Below are 24,060 nucleotides of genomic sequence, written 5' to 3' on the forward strand. Positions count from 1 at the left end.
TTTTTTTTCCCCATTCAAAAGAGATATGTGCCTTTAAATTCTTTTCTATCCATCACAAGTCATTGTGTAGGGTTAACTGTGGTAAAGTGCTGCTTCCTGATGTCATGTGTTTAAGTGTTTGTCCCCTTTTCTCACCTGTAGGGCTCCTTGGTAATGGCCAGTCTAAGGGATTAGGACCAGCATCAGAACAGTCAGAGAATGAGAAGGATGATGCATCCCAAGTGTCCTCTACTAGCAACGATGTTAGTTCTTCAGATTTTGAAGAAGGGCCGTCGAGGAAAAGGTTAGTACCCAAGGCTGAAAGTATTGGTGCCTTAAATCAGGGACTGCAAACTAGGTGCCAGTTTTTGCCACATGGAAACAAACTTGGGCCCATTCATGCAATCTCCTGATTTTTCATAGAGGAGTCAGAGTTCTGAATTTTTATATTAAATGTCCTGGTTTCAAAATATGGTCCACTAATTATATCTAAAAATAAATACACAGAAAAATGGTATGGGCCAAATAAAACATGTTATTGTCATAAAAATTGGCCAGAGTCACCAATGTGTAATTCTTGTATTCATATAAAAAATATATTTATTTTTATTGATTTTAGAGAGGAAGGGAGAGAGAGAGAGGGATAGAAACATCAATGATGAGAGAGAATCACTGATTAGCTGCCTTCTGCACACCCCCTACTGGGGATCAAGCCCACAACCCACGCATGACCCCTGATGGGGAATCAAACCGTGACCTCCTGGTTCATAGGTCGATGCTCAACCACTGAGCCATGCCAGCCAGACCTGTCTTGTGTTCATTTTAATAGATTTTTATCAGTAGTATTTCTTGAGTATATTAGATGGTATTTTGCCATTCCTGTACAGAAATGTTTCTAAGAATTTGAAGAATTAAATGTGTGTCTGAAAATTTCCCCCCCTCATCTGGAAAGCAAAATCCATATGATGTTTAATCAGGTTAGTAGTTGTGGAATAGGTTCTTAAACTTTGAGTTTACTAGCAGTTTTCTTTTCTTTTTTTTTTTAATTACTTTTAAAAATAAACTTAAGATGGTTGGATAAGGAAGTTAGCTGTGTAGCTAAGAGTTTGTGGTTTCATGGTCAAACAATGGCAGTTACATTATATAATGACTAGAGGCCCAATGCATGAAGATTTGTGCAAGAATGGGCCTTCTTTCCCCTGGCTGCTGGCACTGCCTTCGCTCTGGCCAGAGCCGCCTTTCCAGCTTCATTCAGGCCCAGAGCCACCTTTCCACCTTCCCATGCTGCCGAGAGGCCCGGAGTGGCTGGGGCAGTGCGGAACGCCTGCGTTGTTGCCATGGTGATGATGCAAGGTCCCACCCCACCCCCAGCCACTTGGCGCCTGTGTATGCAAATTAACCCATCATCTTTGTTGGGTTAATTTGCATACTCATTCCTGATTGGCTGGTGGGCGTCACAAAGGTATGGTCAATTTGCATCTTTCTCTTTTATTAGCGTAGATGCTTTTAATTGGGTGTTTTAGAAACCCTTTTGGTAGTTATCTGCTTTATTTCATATCTTCTGTGTTGTGTCCCCCCTTTATCATTTAGAATTTATATTTCATTTTATTTCTTTTCCGTTCACATACTTAAAGTTTTCCTGGATGACTAGATTAATGACATTTTCTTAGAATCTGTTAGTTTGAGAGGTTGGGGAAAGGAGGAAAATTTCCTTGATCTGGTCCTTTCTGTTTACTCCTTCTACAGAATTATAGTTACATTTTGGAAACTATCTAGATGTTTATATCTAATGAAGAACTGAGTATGGTGGAAAATCAAAAGGATTTTAGCCATGTGTAGATATTTGAAATCCTTAACCGAACTGTACTTTGGATCTGAAATATGAGGTGCATCGCACCAAGTGTTAGTTTATTTTTCGCCAACATGGAGTGTCTTTGTTTAAAAAGTTCCATGATACAGCGCCTGTATTAAGTTCTATCCTCAATTTTCTTGTAATCATCAGCACTGTGTCTTGGATATCACTGGATTTGATGTTCAGTTAGCAAGCATGAATAAGAAGTATCTCTGCCAGTGTACTGGAATTTGTATACTACTCTTTTTAAGGACACTTGGGTGAATGTCTAACATATTGCTCTGCCTCAATTTGAGAACTGCATTGTCACTAGAGAGGGGGAGCTCAGGATGTGCTAAACCACACCAGTAAATATATATTGGAATGTGTAATGTTATCCAAGCTTCCAAACATTGTGTATGGTCATACATCTGGCATCATCTTTCATCTCTGTTTGTGGAGCAAAATTCTATGACTGTGTGGTTGGAAGTGACAGCACCCAGTCCTTTAGCTGTGTTGTGTAACTTGTCCATCACCCTCACCTCTGGTAAGACCCGGGCAGCATGGGAGCTTGATGATGAAGATCAGCAGGCAACATTCTCTTGAAGTGGTCCTTTGTCCCTGGCTCCTTTCTCAGATGACCGTGCTGCTGGCTTCCTCTTTGCATGGTACACTGGTGTGGTGTGGCAGCTGTGTGCACAGCATGTAGCTTTAATTTTCCAGGCCAGTGGAAAAGAGAACCTTAGTTCAGGGAGAACTTAAGGCAAATTTCATTATTGCTAATCTACTCTAATTTTTAATGTGCTAAACATCTTGTTTTACTGAACTGAAGACTCATAGCAGCATTTTATTTGATTGTGACCACACTCTACTAGTGAAATCCACCAGGGACTTACTGTAGATGGAGGGTTGACCAGTCAGGCTAGGTTTAGGGCTGGTCTGTGGTAGCTTGTATTACAGGTAGAGGGCTGTGTAATTGATCAACAGGTGAGGAAGTTAGAGGCATACATTTCACAATGTTGCCAGATATGTAATAACTACAAAATAATAACTTTTAATACTTTTTCTGCTCTTTTCCCCCCCCTCATTGGTAGTTAATATAAATATTTAGGAACCCTGTCGTCTAAGGCAGAATGTGTGAACTGGAACCTGAATTCTTGGGGTTTTGTTAGTATACTGCAGCAATTTTCTTCCTTTTCATCCCATGGCACACATAAACTAATTGCTAAAATTCTGTGGCACACTAAAAAATATACTTTTTGCCAATATGACAAAAAATAGGTATAATTTTGATTCATTCACAGCAGATGGCTATTGTGTTGGTTGTCATTATTTTATGTGACAACCTAAGGGAAAAGCAGTCATTGCCCCTGACTAAATAGTCAAGTATTGTATGTTTTAAAGATTCTTGCAGCATACCCTTTAAATATTCAGATTGCAAAGCTCCCCTTCATTTTACAAAGATTGTATCTTTTCTTATACTTGACTGTGTGTGTCATCTCTGCCTCCAAGGAGTCAAGTCCAGAGTAACTAGTGGTTATTTCAAAATGTTACTTTAAGTTTAGGGTGGATTGTGGTCTAGATCCAATTTTAACCTTGTGTCTAAAATTCCCTAACCCTCACAAATACATTGGAAGAGCAGGTTTTATGATTGACTGTTTGCATTCACTGTTGTCATTTATACATCATACATTGAATTGTAAAAATCCAAGTTCATGATTTATATATTTGCTTTGAAAAAAGCAGTCTGTACATTTTGGGAATGATAAAAATTGCTAGCTCTTCTTGTTCAGTTAATTACTCTTTATAGATACTTGGTTTTAGGAATAGCAGTTAATATATGTTTTGTCTTGGTGGGGAAAGGGAAAGAAAGGAATTTATATGTGTGACTTCCTTAAGAAAAGTTAGTCTGTGGTGTAGAGTATGCCAGCCTTATCAACCATGCCCTGAGTTTCCAACCTATAAATGGTAACAATTCCATTTGCTGATGATGCTTTTTAAGTCTTCAGTTAGAAAATGTGTGTACAAGGTATTATTTTTCTACAGGAAACCCCCTATGCTATGTTTTGCCTTTGGTTTTAAATGAAGTTGGGAAGCTTTTTGGCACATAGGAAACAGTAGAATCCAGAGATTATAGAAATTATTTTCCTTGACAGAATTAAAAATAAAAGGTATTATTTTGCCTATCCATTAAAAAGTCATCATCTAAAGTCCGTCTCTCTCTCTCTCTCTCTCAATTTCAGAGAGTGGAAGGAAGAGGGAGAAATAGAGAAACATCGATGTGACAGAGATATATTGATTGGTTGCTTGCCCGACCCAGGCTGGGGATTGAGCCTGCAATCAAAGTACATACCCTTGACCAGAATCAAACCCGAGACCCTTCAGTCCGCGCGCTGACGTTCTATTCATTGAGACAAACCAGCTAGGGCTAAAGTCACTCTTTGTAAAAGGAAAAGCCACCCTCTCTCTAGAAGTTCTTTGCCTGTTTGATGTACATGGCTGCCCAGCCATTGAAGAGCTGAAGGACTTAGTGTGGTGGGAACTCCTAGGTGTTGGTTTTCCTTTCCTTTCCTTTCCTTTCCTTTTTTTTTTTTTTTTTTATCATTGTGGTAGGTGTTTAAAATAATTTTAAAAATTATAATGTAGTTTTTAATGTTTAGAATGGAAACTCTAGACTTTCAGCCTTTCATAGGATGGCCATGCCTACCTAAGCTCCTTACCCTCCTCCCTACCTTATATTGCCTATCCTGATAAACTTAATGGTTGTAAAATTTGTATTTCCTGCAAGAAGTATATGAGTATTTTCAGGAAACAGAGTGGACAGATTTTGTCTGTCAGGTGCGGCCTGACTGAGAGACTCTGCAATGGTTAGAGGAGATAGAGGTTATCTGTTTAGCTGATGGAAAGGAAGGTGTTGTACAAAGAAATTGGTGATGGTATATTTTTAGGTGCAAGTAAGTGAAGATCCAAAATGCGAGGTCCACAAAGGGGTCATTTGAATTGATCACTCAAATATGAACTGTGTATTTTATTTTATTTTTGGGTAGATGGAGGAAAATAGAAAGGAAAAATGTAAAGAGAGTGGTCTTTCTTAAGGACTTGTCATGAGGACCTTGTATGTGGCACAATGGTTAAGAGTATGGGCTGGAGCTAGACATGTGGTTCAACCATCTGCTTGTTATATGCTCTTGGGCAGGTTCTATACCATCACTGGGATTCAGTTTTATCACCTGTATAATGTCTATGATAATAATAATCACCTCATGGTGGTATTTTGTGCTGAACACGTTAATTCACAAAGAGCACTCAAGTGTATAATAAGTACTGTGTGCTAGATATTATTAACTGTCATCAGTGTATGTGGCACATGAATTGCTACATGTGAATATGCACAGTCATCGGAGACTTTGCAAACGTGGTTTACAGGGATTTTGATTTTATAAATTGTGATTTCTATCTTCCCTCCATGGCATCACTGTCAGCAGCCATCTGTGGGCAGATGGAAAAGTGTGGGTGTGTGTCCCTCTTTGGAAGTTATTGAGTCACAGGAAGGATCTTTGTGGTTGTATAGTGTGAAATTTCCTTCTCAAAGCTTGGTGTGACCAGGTATTTGCTTGCACAGAGCAGGCAGAAGTGAGATGAGGTTGAGAGAGTAGAAAGTGCAGACTATGCCTCTGCAAGGACATAACTTTTCTTTTTGTTAAATAAACAGAAGACCTGATATATTTTAGTTAGGCTTTTTATAGTATAAAATTTATTGAGTTCAAAGATAGTCCTCTTCCAGTAGACTGGATTTCGAATGTGAATTGTATTAAGAGTGAGGATGCCATGACTTAGTGCAGTTTAGTTTCTGGATATGATTACACGAAGACAATGAGAATTTTCCCAGGCTTTTAACAGGTATTTTTTCCCCTTAGGTGAATTGCCTATGTAAATGTTTTCCTGATTATTTCTGTTCTCTGTCACTATCCTATATAATAAAAACCCAGCAACTGAAACGGTGGAACGACCAGAATGAACAGAGACCAGAACACCATGGCCCCTTGCCCAGGCTGGCCCACCCCCCAGGGAGTGGTTAGGGGCGCCCCTAGGCAATGCAGTAGGGTGCGAGTTTGATGGGGGAAAGTCAAAGAAATAGGGGGGAAGGTCTTAAGGGTCTGTGGCATTGTGGTGGTCGGCCTGGAGTAGGTTTGGAGTGTGCTAGGGAAGGAAGAGGAAGATCCGAGTGGAAAATGGCTCAGCACAGTACCTTTCTCATTGCGAACCGGGACGGTGACAGCCATGGACTGAATGGGAGGTTGTTTCATGAGTATGCTTGGGACCGACATGTTCATGGCAGTGGCAGTACTCCTGAAACTTCACTGAGTCCAAATAGTAAACAGCTATCAATGTCACAGAACAGAAAAATCCTCTCCAACTAGAGGCCCTCGATGTTGCAATGCAACCGAAGGAAACACCACTTAAGGAGGAGCTAGAAAAACCGGAAGTATGCGGCCAGAGGATTGTGGGTTTGTGGAGGACGCCTGGGTGCCTACCACTAGAACATTGTAGCCTGTTATGTGCAAGTACATAGTCAGCCCTATAGTCCTGTCTTGCAGTATTTGGATATGACTTCTGGCAGGAAATTATTTCGATTGAGGTTTGCTGTTGCCTTGCGTGAGGAAGATCAGAATTAAAGGTTTCATTTGTTACCTTGGTTTGAAGCGGAGGAAAATGGGATAGTGACGAATAAGAAACTTTGGAGATAGTGAGGGGCAGTTTGTCCAGACTGTTGAGAGCTCAGAATTATAGTTTAATTGGGATAGAAATCCTGCTAATAGCACATGATGCCTGAAATCTGAGCACTCTACTTTTAGGTTTTCCAGTTCAAGTTTTTGGAGACTGCCTCTTAAAACATTCCTGGTTGGAAAGTGCAGAACAACACTGCCCCTTGCCCAGGCTGTCCCTGCCCTCCAGGGAGCGGTTAGGAGTGATCAGGCAGACAGGCAGAGTGGTTAGGGGCAATCAGGCAGGCAGGCGAGCAGTTAGGAACCAGCAGTCCCGGATTGCGAAAGGGATGTCCGACTGCCGGTTTAGGCCCGATCCTCAGGGACCAGCAGTAGGACATCCTTCAAGGGGTCCCAGATTGGAGAGGGTGCAGGCCGGGCTGAGGAACCCCCCCTCCCCCGTGCACGAATTTTGTGCACCGGGCCACTAGTATAGTGTATAAGTATTCAAATTTCATTGCTCCACAATGTTCATAAAATTCCCTCCTGGTTTTATGTTAAGTTGCTGATGTTTAACTTCTCTTTCTATGTCAAATGTTTTTGTGTTTTATTATTTACAAAAATAGCTTCTCTGTTACACAGTATATCCTTGTCTATGTAGGCATTAAGCTTTTGATTTTCTCATTGATTTACAGAGATCCAGAATATACCACCTTGGACAACACGACTATCTTCAAATCTCATTCCTCAATATGCTGTTGCTGTTCTCAGATCCAACCTTTGGCCTGGAGCATATACCTTTTGCAATGGCAAGTAAGTATGTGACAACTTTCAAAGTTATGACTGTGATTATTTAAGTTCTGGAAAGTATAAGTTACCCCTGAAATCTTAGGTTATTATTTTAACTCATTTTTAGCAAGATTTATTCAAACTTCTGTATTATACAGTAAAGCATCAAATTTAGAATATTAGAATAATTTAGACTTCTGCCTTTTCTGAATTATTTAATTAAAGAAGCTAAAATATGGCTTTTCTTCTATAATTATTTGAATAATTGATATTCACTTAATTGAAGTAATTCTAAGCAGTGTTTAGTTTAAATCTCTCATTATTTTTTGTTGGGTACCTTGATAAAAGATACTTAAAAATATGTATTATTTAGAAAAGCCTAAGACCATTTGACCATTCGACTGGTAACTATGATGTGCACTGACCACCAGGGGGCAGACGGTCAACACACAGGCATGGAAACATGGAACAGACTGATGAATCTCAGAGGAGGGGGGCAGGAAGAGATTAACCAAACATCTTATATGCACACTAGAGGCCCGGTGCTCGGATTCGTGCACTGGTGGGGTCCCTCGGCCTGGCCTGTGGGGATCGGGCTGAAACCAGCTCTCTGACATCCCCTGAGGGGTTCCGGATTGCAAGAGGGAGCAGGCTAGGCCGAGGGACTCCACCGGTGCATGAATCTGTGCACCGGGCTTCTAGTGTTGATATAAAATACTTTTGTACCTCCAGGTTTGAAAGGATGATAGTCCCCTCCCCATAGGATTCTTGCTTGGCAGTGTGCTGTGTGAGAAATTGGAGTTACTCAGTGTGAACAACCTTCATAATTTGAAGAGCCTAAATATTTTTTACATTTATCTTTATCAAAATGCATCAGTGGTATTGTTTAATGTTAAATGCACTTGCTTTTATTGCCAAATTCAAAGCAAAAAAGCAGTACACAGCTTAGATATATTTTTCTTAACTTTTAATTTAGGTTTAGACACCTTTACTCACCAGGCTTTTTCAAATTATTTTGTTGTTGCAACCTTGAGTGTTTTACAAAGTAGGGATTATCACTGTTATAATTTTAAATTCTAAAGCTACCTTAACTGAAACAGAGTCTTCACTTAAATAAATAAGGAAGGGGCAAAATTGAGGAATGGAATATTATGTGACATATTCAGTAACCACAAAAAATAATTGTGGAATTAAATATAAAGTAACGGTAGATGTGCCCAGCCCAGCCTGCCTGCTCTTTTTATTTAACTAGATAGTTGCCATTTCTGATGCTCTTCTTTTCTTTTTTTAGATTTAAATGTCTTTCTGGGTTCATTTTCCTTTTCCTTTTACCTGAAGGACCTTAACATTTCTATATAGGTCTGCTGAGTTTTGATCAATCTTTCAACTTTTGTATGTTGGAAAAGGTATATAAAGGTCTTTCTCACCCTAATTTAAAGGACATATTTATATTTTATGAGAACTGTAGAATCACATGTAGTTGTAAGAAATTCTTCTTCATTTTTAAAATATATTTTTGCTGGGTATGGAATTCTAGGGTCCCTAGCACCCTGCACAGTGATATAAAGATGGGCTCCACTCCACTATCTCCAGGTTTGCATTGTTTTTTGATAGGAAGTCTATTGTCATTCTTAGCTCTCTAAGAAGTATCATTCTCTCCAGTCAACTTCTTAAGATTTTATTATATTCTATCATGCAGTGCCCCTTGGTATAGTTTTCTTTATGTTTCTTGTGTTTGGAGTTACTGAATTTTAGTTCTGTAGATTTCATCAGTTTTGGAAAGTTTGGAGCCAGTATTTCTGCAAGTATTTTTTTGGGGGGTGTTCCTCTTTCCCTCTTTAGGGATTTCAGTTGCACATATATTTGTCTTCTTGAAGTTGTCCCACAGCTCATTGATATTCTTTCTGTTCATTTTGTTCTGGTCTGTTTTTCCCCTCTTGTGTTTCATTTTAAGTAGTTTCTATTCCAAATCTGTGAACATGTACTTTTTAATAGAGATTGTTGTTTCTGTCTTAAAAGTTAGATTTTGATCTTTGTATCTTCAGTGCCTCTCCTATTATATGTTTTAGCTTGCTCTCCCTGAACATATGGAATAAGTTGTAATAAATGCTTTAATATGTTTATCTACAATTCTGTCATCTATATCATTTATGGTTCAGTTTGGATTGATTTTCCTTCTCAATATGGTCTTTTTGCTGTTTTGCTTGTCTGGTAATTTCTTATGGGAGTCAGGTATTGTAAAATTTTCTTTGTTGGGTGCTGGATAGATTTGTAATTCTCTGCCTGTTCTTGAGCATTGCTCTAGCAGGGGTCCTCAAACTACGGCCTGCGGGCCACATGCGGCCCGCCGAAAACATTTATCCGGCCCACCGGGTGTTTTTGCCGCAGCTGCCTGTTGCTTAGCAGCCGACTAGTTTTTTTTTAAACTATAGTCCGGCCCTCCAACGGTTTGAGGGACAGTGAACTGGCCCCCTGTTTAAAAAGTTTGAGGACCCCTGCTCTAGAGCAGTGGTTCTCAACCTTGGCTGCACATTAGAATCACCTGGGAATCTTGTTAAAATCCTGATTTCTGGGCCTCATCATTAGTAACAAAGAAACAATTTACTAATGATGAGGCCCAGAAATCAGGATTTTAACAAGATTCCCAGGTGATTCTAATGTGCAGCCAAGGTTGAGAACCACTGCTGTAGAGTATGATGAAATTATTAGAAAGCATTTTGATCCTTTTGGGCCTTGGCTTTCAGCTTTGTTAGATAGGACCAGAAAAGTGTTTTCTATAGAATTAAATGTTTACCACCACTCAGGTAAACTCAAATGAGTTTATCTTATGTCCTTTGAATCATGATGTTTACCATTTTGGACAATAGGTGCAGGCACTGTTCCTGGCTGTGAGAAATGCTCACCTGTCTGAATTAAAATAACAGACCCGGAGAAAGAAGTATGGTGAAAACAAGACTTTTAATACATTCTTGCAAGAGCCAGTGTCCTTCCGTTTGTACAGGCACACATGGAGTAGCCTATTTATCCTTAAGGTGGGAGAGTCCCTCCTCTGGTTCCTCATTGGCTGAGTGCTATGGGGTTAACAGTTTCCTCATATGTCGTCTAGGTCTTATTGTTTCTTATTGGCTTATTTAAAAAAAAAAATGGGCTGAGGCCTTTTCTAGTTGTCGCCATCTCCTCCTGTCTATTTAAGGCGGGTACCTTGGGGGTTTCCACCATGATGCTGACTCATGTACTAGTATACTGTTCTTTGTTCTTATATCCTCTTTCCTCCTCCCTACATTGTGTTTGTCCTGGGGAAATTCAGTCACCTTTTCCATTAAAAGTTGACTATGCTGAAGATGGATCACAGAGGCCTATTTCCTGCACTGGCCCTGTGTGGGATTCGGGGACTGTTCCCTCTAACCCCTTCCTGTCGTACTCTCTTGGGTAGTTTCCTCACACTGTGCTCGCTGGTACTCAGCAAGTGCTTGAGGAGGACCCTTGGCAGATCCAGAGTTTTCCATTTGATTCTCCCCTCTCTGGTACTTTGCCCGACAGATTCTCCTCTATCCTTGGCCTCCCCAAACTCTCAACTCCTTCTCAACTTAGATTCCTCTAGAGACCAAACATGTCAAACTTGTGGCATGTGGCCCGCAGGCTGTGAGTTTGACATGCTTGCTCTAGACCAGCCGTGGGCAAACTACGGCCTGCGGGCCGGATCCGGCCCGTTTGAAATGAATAAAACTAAAAAAAAAAGACCGTACCCTTTTATGTAATGATGTTTACTTTGAATTTATATTAGTTCACACAAACACACCATCCATGCTTTTGTTCCGGCCCTCCGGTCCAGTTTAAGAACCCATTGTGGCCCTCGAGTCAAAAAGTTTGCCCACCCCTGCTCTAGACTGTACTTGAATTTCCCTTCCTTGTGCCGTGGCCTGAAAATTCTCAAGGTAGTAAGCTGAGCAATCATTTGTTTCCCATCTTTTGGGATTATAGTGCGTTATTATGTGCTGTTGATTGTCTTGTGTGGATTTTAGTTTTTTCAGGCAGGAAGTAAATTTTGTCTCTTAATACTTGGTATTAGCTAGAAGCAAAAGTTCTGATCTGTTCTTTGAATGCTAAATGAGGGAGAGCAAAACACACCACCAGGAAATATAACTACAATAGTCCCCCCTTATATGTGGTTTCAGTTATTTGTGGTCAGTCTCGGTCTAAACATTAAATGGAAAATTCCAGAAGCATACAATTCTTAAGTTTTAAATTATGTGCTATTCTGAGTAGTATGATAGAACCTCATGCTGTCTTGCTCTGTTCCACCTGGAATATGATTCATATCTTTGTTCAGCATATTCACGCTATATTGCTACCCCCCGTCAGTCACTTATTAGCCTCTCAGTTATCAGGTGGACTGAGGCATTATTGCAGTGCTTATGTTTGAGGAATTTTTATTTTACGTAATAATGGCCCCAAAATGCGAGAGTGGTGGTGATGCTGGCAATTTGGATATGCCAAAGAGAAACTGTGTTTCCTTAAGTGAAAGGGTTTGTATGTATAGGAAAAAACATAGTATATATAGGGTTCAGTACTATCGGTGGTTTCCAAATGGTATCCCCCTGCAGATAAGGAGGGACTTATCATAGTCATAACCTGTTCATTTAATTTTGTTAGTCATTAAAAGAGAAAACTGAGAATTGCATTAAGCCCTAATGCAATGAAAACGACAATTTCAAAACAAGGAAGCAATGACCTATAAAAAGAAAAATCTCACTCCATGAGAGAGCATGAAGTTCTAGAACTTTTGCCTCTAAAGGAAGAACTGCCTCTTAGTAATATAACACATTGTGCTAATAAGTAAATCTTACCTTAATTTTCATGAAATGCCTGAAAAGTTTTATCATCCTTGTTTTATAGCTGAGTCAACAAAAGTTTACTATACCTTACTAATGACACATTTCTTAAAAGTAGCAAAGTCAGGGTTTGAACCCAAGTCTTTGTAGCTGTAATCCTGAACTTTTACATTATACCACGTCACCTTCATGTACCTCCTAGACCAGCCGTGGGCAAACTACGGCCTGCGGGCCGGATCCGGCCCGTTTGAAATGAATAAAACTAAAAAAAAAAAAGACCGTACCCTTTTATGTAATGATGTTTACTTTGAATTTATATTAGTTCACACAAACACTCCATCCATGCTTTTGTTCCGGCCCTCCGGTCCAGTTTAAGAACCCATTGTGGCCCTCGAGTCAAAAAGTTTGCCCACCCCTGTCCTAGACAGACAAATTCCAGAAGGGCACTTCTTTTGTGCCGCAGTACCTGACTTGGTGAGCGAAACATGGCAGGATTACAACCCCAGCTGAGTACCTTTGTGCAGTGCACACCCCTTGTGGCTGCTCAGATTATATAACCCAGTCAATGTTCTCTTTTCCTCCAGTGTTTGTATTCCTCCTTTAATGAAATAAAAAAAAATTTTTTTCTTCATTGTAAACCAAGCAGTAGATGGAAAGGGAGAAAATATTAGTAGGGCCCAGCTGCGGTGCCTCAGTGGTTGAGCTTCAACCTATGAACCAGGAGGTCACAGTTCGATTCCTGGGTGGGAGCACATGCCCTGGCTACGGGGTTGATGCCCAATAGAGGGGGCATGCATGAGGCAGCCAGTCGATCAGTGGTTCTCTCTCATTGTTGATGTTTCTCTCTTTCCCTCTTCCTTCCTCTCTGAAATCAATAAAAACAACAAAAAATTTGAGTAGCTTATCTTGATCAACACACATTTTGCTTTTGAAATAATCTCTGGAGTCTGCCAGAATGAGAGGTTAGAGGTCATGCTTTTCATGCACAAGGGCACTGGGAAAAGAGGTTTATCCTGGATATGAGAACATGTAGCACCTGGTTGACTATTCTGTTTCAGGTGGCTGTTCCAAATAGATCTGTGATTACTTTGTGATTGTAGTGGGTTCTTTCTAGTCCCTCTGGGACAATACCCTTTTATATGACTTTACCCTTTTATTTCACTTTTCATTTAGCTGACTGGAGTTGGTGGGTTTTGAGGGGTAAAAGTAATTGGCTCACTTCATGGTGCCTGCTTACAGATCTGCTTCCCTTTCCTACTGTTCAAGTTTGGGAGAGGAGTCTGTATCCCTGATCTCTCTATACTTAACCTTGGTCTTAAGTGTTTTCCCAGATAAGATGGTGACAAGGTGAAACAGTCAAATGACTCAAGCTGGATAGCAGAAAGCTGTGAGAGCATTTCTGATTGTGCCAGAGGTTCTCACTGGCTAAAGCACATGTGTGTTCTGTTTAGACTGGTTTGAATCCCTGTTTCTCTTCTTAACTCTCCATGGGAGAGTCAGTTTCCCCAAAGAACCTTTGTCATGTGGCTGTGACAAACACCTATGCAACTCATATTCTGCTTATGTATTTACATGGTGGTATGCTGGCCACTGTTCTAAATTCTTTCCATGTATTAGCCTATTTAATTCTCACAGCAAATCCTTTGGCATAGGTCTTTTATTATCCACCCCCATTTTATAGATGAGAAAACTGAGGCACAGATGACTGCACCTTGCCCAAGAGTTAATGCTCTTGGTATATTGTCAGCACTCTCTATTCATCTTGAGTGGGTTAGTGATGGTGAAGAGAGATGGAGGTGATGTGTTTTCAAACATTTTTGAGAGTCCTGAGAATTCTGAGGGCTGGGCAAAGAGATCCCATTTTAACTCTCAGAGTAAGGAGTGTGACCCTCAGAGAAGGTGTGTCCAGGGGTGCTAATTTATCCATCAGACTTCAAGTTGTTTGCCAGATACTGGGATGGATCTAGAAGATTATTCTTTAAGCCTGATTTTGTGGTACAGGTAATCTCCATTCCAGCGAGAAGAAACAGGAGCAAATAATGTCAAATGCAGTGTGGAGAGTGTCATGGAAGATGCGATGTGACCTCTGTGGGACCCAGAGGGCAAATGACATGAGGAGGGAGTGTCTAGGGAAGTTAGGGTATCTACAGAAAGGTGGCATGTGACTTAGTTTTTTCCTTCTGTTGGCGGGGCGGCGGGGTGAGTGAGAGTGAAGGAGGAGGGACTCTTCTTTCTTACTCTTGCTGTGCTCTGGGCTCCATGGTGGAGCTCCTCTTGTAACTTTCTGGCAGAGTGTGATGGGAACCAGCTGCTGGCTTCTCAGGCAAAATAATGAAGAGGAGCAGGCCTAGTGCTTGGGGCTCAATCAACCCAGTAGCTGGATGGTAGGGAGCTGCATTGATAAGATGAAGAGCATCTTAGGGGTTGGGCTCCTTGCCCATGGGAGGAGACCACAGCTGCTGGAGAGCTGCAGAGCAGGAAGGTTAAGCCTCTTGGTTGTCCTTGGGTGGGGCTGAGCCTCGACACATGAGGGAATTCTCTGTGCAGGCTGCTTCTGGAGGGCCTGGTATATTTCAGGGCTTTATTTACCTCACCTCACCAGAGGGCTGGGAAGGGGCAGGATTTACTTAGTAACTTTTCTTTACCAGCATGCTGAGCTTGAGACAAGGGTTAGTTGATATTTAGAAAGGGCACACATATTTTTTGGTGGAAAATTACTAGGTCCCAGGACAGTTTTCTGACAAAAAGAAGCCTCAGAATTGACACAGTTCTTGTAGTTGATGTAAGAAGTCACTTGTAGTGCAGGTGCACCACACATCCCCTCACCACCCCTTCCTGGTGACAGCAAGGACACATTGATTGACAGGCCCTGCAGGGACTGTGTGGTGGGCTGAGAGCTGGGGAGGCTTCAATTTGGACCAGCCCAGCTAGGACTGATCCAAATTTGTTGCAGTTACCAACAAATTAAATAACCTCTCAACATTAGGTAGGAGCCTGATATGCTTCACCATTAGTCCCCAGATGAGTCTAAGCCAAGATGTGCTTAGAGGCAATGGATATTTGTTGACTACATGGTGAAAGACAGCATTAACTGCTTTCCATTATTAAAAGGAACAGGTGAGTTCCTGTCTTCACTTTTGAAAAACAAGCCCCAATTTTCATTTCTTTTTTCTTTTCTTTCTTTCTTTCTTTTTTTTTAAAGAGTTGGCCTAAAGCATAAGAATTTCTTGGCTAATTAAAAGGAATTCGGGAGCACTGTGCTATTTGAAAGCTATCACTGTTGTTCTCTGGTTTTGATCAGAAGGCTTCAGTATAAATTTACACTGGCTCCATCCTGTCTTGAGTTATAAGATTATCGTGGAAATTAAGTGTGTGTTAAAGCATCACATATCTGGCCTGGGTAATTGGGCTGGGGTAGCACCTTTGATGTATATGGAGTAACACTGCGTAGGAATCTAAAGCAGGGAGAGATGCATCTTTGCTGCCCCTCCCCCCCCTTTTTTTGGCTATGTGTAATTTATTTTAAAATTTACTATTGTTACTTTCTTGGAATTGTGTGTGAAGCTGGGCTCCTTTTAACAAGATGTTTTTTTTCTGCTAGATATTGGGGTTCTGTATAGAGAAGTCTTCGTAGATGATCACTTCTGCATAAACACGCACCATGGTCCTAAGAGGTCAGCGCCCATAGGTCCGAGTATGAAGGAAGGAACAGGAAACATGGGGCCTGCCCAGAGCACGTGTGTCCTATTCAGGGTGAAAGATTTGCAAAAACCTTTGACTTACTTTGGCAAATTTTTAGACACTTGTGGAAATGGGCACTACCCCCATAATTTGCTTTAAGGTTCTTGGTAAGCTCACAGGCTTCTGCTACATCTATTTCTTGAAGGAAAATGACTAATTTCATTGGAGGCAGTTTTATTACTGCTGTGGTCATTTCCTTTTTCTGTTACCTCAGAGCTCTGATTGCAAGGTGATCACTTCCACCTTCCATGCAAATTATGGTCTAGCAAGCTTTGTGGTTGCCACGGAAACTGAGTACCAGTTTCTTCCCTTCCTCCCATAAAGCTCTTCCTAGGCTTTAAATATGAATGTCTTCGTCACGTGCTTTTGCCCTCCTTGCCTTTTACACCCACAAAGGACAGATGTAAACAAGTCCCTTGTGTTTTCAGAGGTATCTGACTCTCCTGGAAACACACAGCGCTGGTTCTCCAGACATGCAGGGTTTGTGAGGGTTTGGAGTCACCTTGCTTGTGAAGGTGGTGACAGCCATTTGTGTCACTTGTGGTTCACATATGAATGCTTGTGCAGGAGCTGATAGATATGGCTTCTTATGCAGACTATTCCTTGATGTCAGTACCTCACTTGGCTGCTTAGCAGCTCAATTAAATGCAGTGTGCATTGTTGCAACTAAGATGGGAGTAGAGTGTTCTTACTACCACAGACCACACTTCTGTTCCCTCCCCCTCTCCTTCCCTTCCTTTCATTTTTATGGTAGGCACGTTGAGTGGTCAGCTAGAGAGGACCTAAAGGATAGGCTAAGGAGGGAAGGCAGTGACCTAAATGACTTGCTAGGGGAGAGATTTTGGTTTATTTCTGCTGTTAGAAATTTTAAAAGAAGATTGTAATAATGTTTTGTTTTTCTTTTCTTGAAAAAAGATTAATATCAGGCAAGAGTATTTTTCTCTTTTGCTTTAGGTTCAATTGCTTTGGTTTGCAAAGACAGTCTTTTAGGAATGTAAACTTCATAAAATGCCACGGCAGTTTTGTCCCACTTAGCTTAAAGCCCATCCACATAATGGGCATAGAGTCATCATCATCAGTGTGTGATTTTCTTGAGTGTGTTTGGGCGGGGCGGGAATTGGGCAGTCATTACTGACTAGACTGCTGATTTGACATTTAAGCTTTCAAAAAATTTGGCCCTCAACTCCCTCAGAGATGGAAAGTCCTTGTTTATCTTTGTACCCACGATGGCTAGAGGAGTGTTTGGTATGCATTAAATGTTTACATGTTTTTGTGAATGTAAACAAATTCTGAGAGTAGTCAAATAAAGTTTAAGGAAAGGAAATCTTTCTAGAGGAGCCATCATATTTGGGAGGCATACATTCTATTTAAAACTGTCCAGATCCTTCACACTTTTTATCATATTGGAAGGTAGGGATGTGCAAGCATGTGTGTTTGTCTCAGTGTGTGTGTTTTTGAAGTATTACCCATACTTAATTGTTTAAAAGGGTTAGGAAAGAACCAAGCAAACTGTTTTATGGTAGTAATATGCCCCCCACCCCAACTTGTTTTTCCATTCTCCTCCTCCTCTCTATTCTTCTGTTATTCCATAGATACTCACTGGGCCTAAAATTCCATATTCATCTATACAGAAATCAAAACACAGCTTGTAAACTTACTCCTTGAGACCTCTTGTGACACGATTAGATTATAAGGAAGTGCATGTTTTTTGTTTTTAACTTCACAACATATCCTGGAGTCCTCACACCAGAGTATAAAGTCACTGAATTTCTGTCAGCCATCATTAATTAATCATGCCAAGAGAAGAGGAAAAAAATGCCTTCTTGCCTGAAGGCTCTGTGGTTCTTTTTTGGATATACGTACTTCTTTTATTACCACTCAGTAGCCTCAGGGCCCGAGAATAAGTTAAGGCACAGAGCAGGCAAGGGGTGACTTTCCCAGGCCCACGTAATGGGCCTGGGGTCTGGACGCCCCAAACTTCCTGAGCAAACTCAGGATAGGGCACATGCTGAGGAGCGCTCCCTGGAGATGAGAGGAGGCCACTAGGGTTTGACATGGATCCCTGCTAGCTCACTTCTTGAAGTAGGGCATTTAGAAAAACTGGAAATCTCGGTGGCTCCTGACCATTCAGTAGATTAAGATCTCTTGGTAAACTGGTAAGGGGGCCACTTCCAGTCCCATGCAGACCAGGATCAGCAGCAGCAGTAGCAGCAGGAAGGAGGCCAGCACTACCCTGTGGTTCTTCTGGATCAAAGGGTGTTAAGTCCAGTTGCAGCAGGCATTGTACGAGTGCTGGGTGCTGTTGCTGATGGTACTAAAGGACCACTGGGAGCTGTGGACAGATGTTCAGCCAGAATCCCTGGTGCTGACTCCCCCATCTGGCTCCAGAGACACCCGGGCTCCATACTCATCATTCTCCAGGTTCTATTCCAGAACACAGGGCTCAGGGCTTACTGTGCTCAGGCCCTTCCCCACTCCCCCTCAGGGAGAGGAGCTCTGTGGTTCTTCCTGAGGTGCCAACTGAAGGTTCACTATGGTTTTCTTTAAAAATTTTAATATTTAACCTGAGCATTTAACCTCATGATAATAACTTATCCTTTCATAATGATGTTGATAAACATATCTGGCATTTTTCCCGTTATCTCATACTCTTAGGTTGTTTTTTTCCCCAAAATGTAGAAAAAGACCTAACTTTTGCTTAGGTGTGTTCTTGGAGTTTAGTTATGGAAGAAAATTTCTGTAAAGTTTAAATAGCACATATTGACCGACCACTTTATAGAATTAAGATTGATACTAATTGCTGTTGTCTACTGTATGTAAAATATAGAAAGAATGAAAATATTTAAAAGGAAAATGAGCCCTGACTCATTTGGTTAGAGCAGTGGTCGCCAACCGGTGGTCTGCGAGGTCCAAAAGGTTGGCGACCGCTGGGTTAAAGCATTGTCCTGATACGCTAAGGTTTCAGGTTCTATTCTCGGTCAGGCCACATACAAGAATCAACCACTGAATGCATAAATAAGTAGAACAACAAATCAATGGTATATAGCAGTATATACCATCAGGTGCTTTACTTAGTCAAGTAAGTTGTTTTCTGATAACTTAAAAAATACTCTAGCCTGGCTGGCCATAGTGGCTCAGCGTTGAGCATCAACCTATGAACCAGGAGGTCACGGTTCGATTTCTGGTCAGGGCATATGCCTGGGTTTCGGCTTGATCCCCAGTAGTGGGCATGCAAGAGAAAGCTAATTAGTGATTCTCTCTCATCATTGATGTTTCTATCTCTCTCTCCCTCTCCTTTCCTCTCTGAAATCAATAAAAAAAAAATACTCTAAGGAAGCATTGGCTTTGATGTACTAGTATATGACACAAATCTATGCAATGGGGTTATTGGGATTCTTGTGGAAAGACCATTTTGTCATTGTCTACTTATCTGGGGGTGGTGGACTACCTGGCCTTTTTTTTCCAGGCCAAAGCCCATCTTAGCTCCTACGAACTCTTGGGGGAGTGCATGGCCTGTAGGTGATTTTAAATAATCGTGAGCATAAATCAGGCCAATCTTGGGGGTTACTCTGTGATTAGCTTGTGGTATGTTCACTCATTTACTTTTAAAATCTTATTTATTTTTAAAAAGGTGGGGGGGGGGAGAGGGAGAGGGAGGGAGGGAGGAGGGAGAGAGTGAGAGAGAGAGAGAGAAAAACTCGATGTGAGAGAAGTATCGATCAGTTGTCTCCTATATGTGCCCCTACCAGTGATTGAACCTATAACCTAGGTATGTGCCCTGATCTGGCCAGGGCTCACTAACTTACTTTTTAAAAAGAAATTCTGTCAACTTGATACTGTGTTGAATGAGGCTTTAGCAGTTTTAAAATATAGGTTGTTTTCAAAGTCAATTTTTCTTTTCTCTAGAACAGTTACAAATTTGTGCAGTCTGTTATTTTGCCCCCAAGAAATATGTTTGCATTCATTGTGACAGCCTGCAGACTATTGGTACACTGCAGGGCTGTAATCTGCTTGTTGTTCTGGCAAATGCCATTGTATGATGTGGACTGGCATTTGGCCTTTCTGGAGCTTGTACTTATTTCCCTTTGTTAAGGATTTGAGCCGCCTTGGCCATAATTTCTTTCTTGATTCTCATTACTCATGCCTCCTACAGTTCAGTTTCATTGAACTAGGCTGGGATAAATAGAGCTCTTATAGAGCATCTGAATGTGAAATCATCTTGTTCCATAGATGAGAAATTTAAGGCTTACAGAGGATTGGGGCTGTGTGAGTCTTTATGATGAGAATGTCTAGTCATGTTTGAAATGATTTAGGAATGAACATGTATGCATTGGTCTTCTTCATACATCTGAAACCTGTATGTCTCCTAAAAAATGCCGCCTACTGTGTGAGTTTGGGCTATTTGAAGGGGGCGGGAGGGCATGACAAGTACAGCTTTCCCTTTCTGCTGGAGACCCATTTATTTTCAAGGTCATGAAGAGTAATGACAGCATGTGAACTCATCGAAGGCTTGTAGTTGTCACTTTTTGTGTCACCCTTTTCATCACCACCAGACTTCTACTGCCATAACCTTTGGTGTAAATAAGTGCTTTTCCATGTTATTTAAATATCTTGGTTCAAACCTAAGATGGGTAGGACAAACTTTTATCCTGATTTTAAGTTAAAATATTGGCCTTCTCTGATCCTTAGTCACAAAGCCCATCTTCACCACTCTCCCACATTTGTCCATATGTCCATCTTTAAGTTCATACTTTAAAAAGGGAAATTAGTATACATAAAGAAAATACTTAAGACTGTCAATATAATTTTCTCTTTCTAGGAGCAATTTAAGAGTAATTTAAGAAATGAACTTTGCCCTAACCTGTGTGGTCCATGCACCAAAAGGTTGCCGGGTTTGATTCCCAGTCAAAGAATTTGCCTGGGATGTGGGCTTAATGCCAGGTAGGGGGTGTGCAGGAGGCAGCCCATTGATGTTTCGCCCTCACATCAATGTTTCTCTCTCCCTCAAAAAAAAAAAAAAAAAAAAAAGGAAAGAAATGTACAGATGTCAGATTGATAGTGACACCATGGATTTTCCAAAGTGGTTTCATCTTGTGTTAACCCTTAATATGAGAACATTGAATCAGAATCATGAGCAGAAAACTGCTTTTGTTGAAATGCCCTTATACCATTAGCCACTAAAGATATGCCAGTGGGAATGGACACATTTTTCTTATTAAATAAAAGCAACAGGAAGCCTGCTCCCGGGCATGCTTGGCTAGGTAAGCAGGCTAACCTTGCTGAGCACACTAGGACCTACATAAAATTCATATGGCACCTGTGTAGCACCCATTATGGTGCTACTTTGGAAATAGAGTTTATCAAAATAGAATTGTTCATTTATTTACTGAATCTGTCTTGTTAATTTAAAATATAAAGTAGATCTTTGACAGTGCCTCCCAATTAAACCAGTCTTCATGTCCACTCAGGGACAGCATGCCCCTATAATGTGGTATAATAGAAAGAGCATAGGCTTTCGAGTAAGGCAGATAGTTTCTTTGCCCGCCTCCTCCCCCCCCCCTTTTTTTTTTCTGCATCGAATTTCTGCTCATAAAAGCTACTTCTAGTCTCTGAGCCTCCATTTCTTTGTCTGATAAATGGCGAATGTAATACTTTATAAAGCTGGCTATAACCCAGTGGACGTCAGCCTGAGCACATGAGAGTTACCTGTAGTGCTTGTTAAAACAGGTGGCTGGGACGCATCTCCAGGGTTTTGGTTCAGTATGTTTGAGGTGATGCTGAGAAATTGCATTTCTAATAAGTTCTCAAGTGACTGATGCTGCTGGTTGGAGGATCACACCTTGATAGCTATTGCTGTATATGAATTAAAGCACCTAGCACAGTGGTTCTCAACCTTCTGGCCCTTTAACTACAGTTCCTCATGTTGTGACCCCCAACCATAAAATTATTTTCGTTGCTACTTCATAACTGTAATGTTGCTACTGTTATGAATCGTAATGTAAGTATCTGATATGCAGGATGGTCTTAGGCGACCCCTGTGAAAGGGTCGTTTGACCGCCAAAGGGGTCGTGACCCACAGGTTGAGAACCGCTGACCTAGCATGTTACTACTGTCTTCAGTAAATAATAAATATCCTTTCTGTATATAGTCACCATGTCAATGGACAGTGACTGTCCCTGTGGTTAAGAATTCTTGAGGCCAGTTAGCCTCTATCTGGTAAATACAGCTTCGCTCCTCAAATGCTTAATCTCACAGCAATATTCTCTTATTTCTGTGTGATAGTTTGTGTGACTCCTTTAGATAATAATGTCAATGAGCTGAATTGGTTTTTCATTTCTTTGGTGTGCTCTGTGATAATTTTGTTGTTTTCTGGTTTGGGTTCTCCTTTGTACAAAACTTTGCACAGACTCCGTGTGGTACAAATTCCTTTATTTCTGCCCTCCTTTTCTTTCATAGATGTTTGAATTTAGGCCTTAGCAGATACTCTCATGCCTTTTGGGACCTTTTTCTTTATAGGCTCCCAATGTTTCCTTCCTCAGCTTGTTCATCTGCCTTGTGCACACAAAAAAATGTCTTTCCTTCCCTTGTGGTTTATTTGAAATTATTTATAGACCAGTCACTGGCTGTACGCCACCTCCTCCCCACCCCCCACTTTTTTTACTGCTATAATTTCACTTTAGATAGTTGCTTCTTCTGTGCAGTATGCCCTACCTAAGAGCACACCAAGTAAATGAGAGTATTTTCCTGCTGCAAACAACTAAGCAGACAGTGTAATTTAATATCGGATTAGCTTTTCAAGGGAGTGTCATAGGCTGGCTTTAATTTCATATCTGTAAGATTATTCTCAGCTCCCCCTAGGTAACCACAGTAGGTTAGGAAGATGCACCCAAACTCACTTTGTAGGTCCACTCCTCCCCCTTCTCAACCCCCACCCCCATTCTTCATGCACAAAACAATATTATGTCCCCACAAGTAACTTCAAGTTATTTCTTCTTTTGTCTTATACTTAGTATTCATGGATGGCATTCTGGCTGACAGAAAATGCAATATCCATTACATCTCTGTTTTTATGATTCTTCCAGGCCATGCGAGTTTTTACCACAGACCTTTCCAGGGTGTGTGTGTGTGTTTGTTAGAATAGGTTTGAGAATATTTATATATGTATGTGCCAGTGCACCTCTCATTCTCTCCCTGATTTCACAGGTTCCAACTTGTACAGGATTTCATTTAATTTATACCCAGCGGGGGAATCTACTCATAAAACACATATACCCCTATAAGTCTTATCTCCTCTACCTTTCACTGTGTGCCTAACAGTTTCTGTGTTTTACAAAGCAAGTTGCTGGGGACCAGAGGAGAGAAGATACTAAATAACGCTATAGCTGTCCCTTGCTGCTCAGAATTCATGCTTGTAGTCATGTTTGTTGTGAAGGGCAATTCCACATACTGATCAACATTTTCTCTGTGGCTTATCTTTTAAAATGGAGTTTGTTTTATTTTTAGCCTATGGGTGTTTTTTTAGGGGTGGTGGTATCTGACAGAGGGTGTTGCACAGAGATTGGAAAGGAGCCAGTTTCCTCTAGGTGCTGATGGAGAGAGAGACTTTCACAAAATTCTTGCAAGGGCAAATAGAGTCCTCTTACCTGTGTTTGTTTTAAGCACAGTGAAATGTGGCATGACAACAAAGGTATCCCTGCTCCAACCCACAACATGAACCCATTCATTCATCCAAGGGTTTAAAAATTCCATTATGTGAATTCCATGGACTGTTCTTCTTGAGCTGTTGTTTCCTCATCTCTAGGGGGAAAAGAAAAGATGCTTAACTTGAGTTGGCCTTTCCTGTCTACAGGGTCTGCATCCACGAATTTAACCAACTGCGAATTTAACCAACTGCAGATAGAAAATATTTGGGAAAAAATGTTACGTTGTTGCTGATGTGTACTCAGTACTGAACATGTACAGACATTTTTCTTATTATTACTCCCTAAACCATACAGCATAACAACTATTCACATAGCATTTATATTATACTAGAGGCCCGGTGCACAAAAATTTGTGCACTCGGGGGGGAGAGGGGGGGTCCCTCAGCCCGGCCTGTGCCCTCTCGCAGCCTGGGACCCCTCAGGAGATAATGACCTGCTGGCTTAGGCCTGCTCCCGGGTGGCAGAGGGCAGGCCCAATC

General features: G+C 41.1%; 1 protein-coding gene across 1 annotated transcript in view; it reads left to right on the plus strand.

Moving 5' to 3' along the window:
• Positions 1-7: 7 nt before the first annotated feature.
• The window catches only part of JARID2 (jumonji, AT rich interactive domain 2), a 118,388-nt gene continuing 94,335 nt past the window's right edge, over positions 8-24,060 (plus strand). The window contains exon 1 of the mRNA XM_005873020.2: positions 8-283. Within this exon, the coding sequence (XP_005873082.2) occupies positions 105-283 (179 nt within the window). The 5' untranslated portion in view covers positions 8-104. The remainder of the gene's footprint in view (positions 284-24,060) is intronic.

The sequence above is a fragment of the Myotis brandtii genome, unplaced genomic scaffold (genome assembly GCF_000412655.1).
Source record: "Myotis brandtii unplaced genomic scaffold, ASM41265v1 scaffold398, whole genome shotgun sequence".
In the NCBI taxonomy this organism is placed as follows: domain Eukaryota; kingdom Metazoa; phylum Chordata; class Mammalia; order Chiroptera; family Vespertilionidae; genus Myotis; species Myotis brandtii.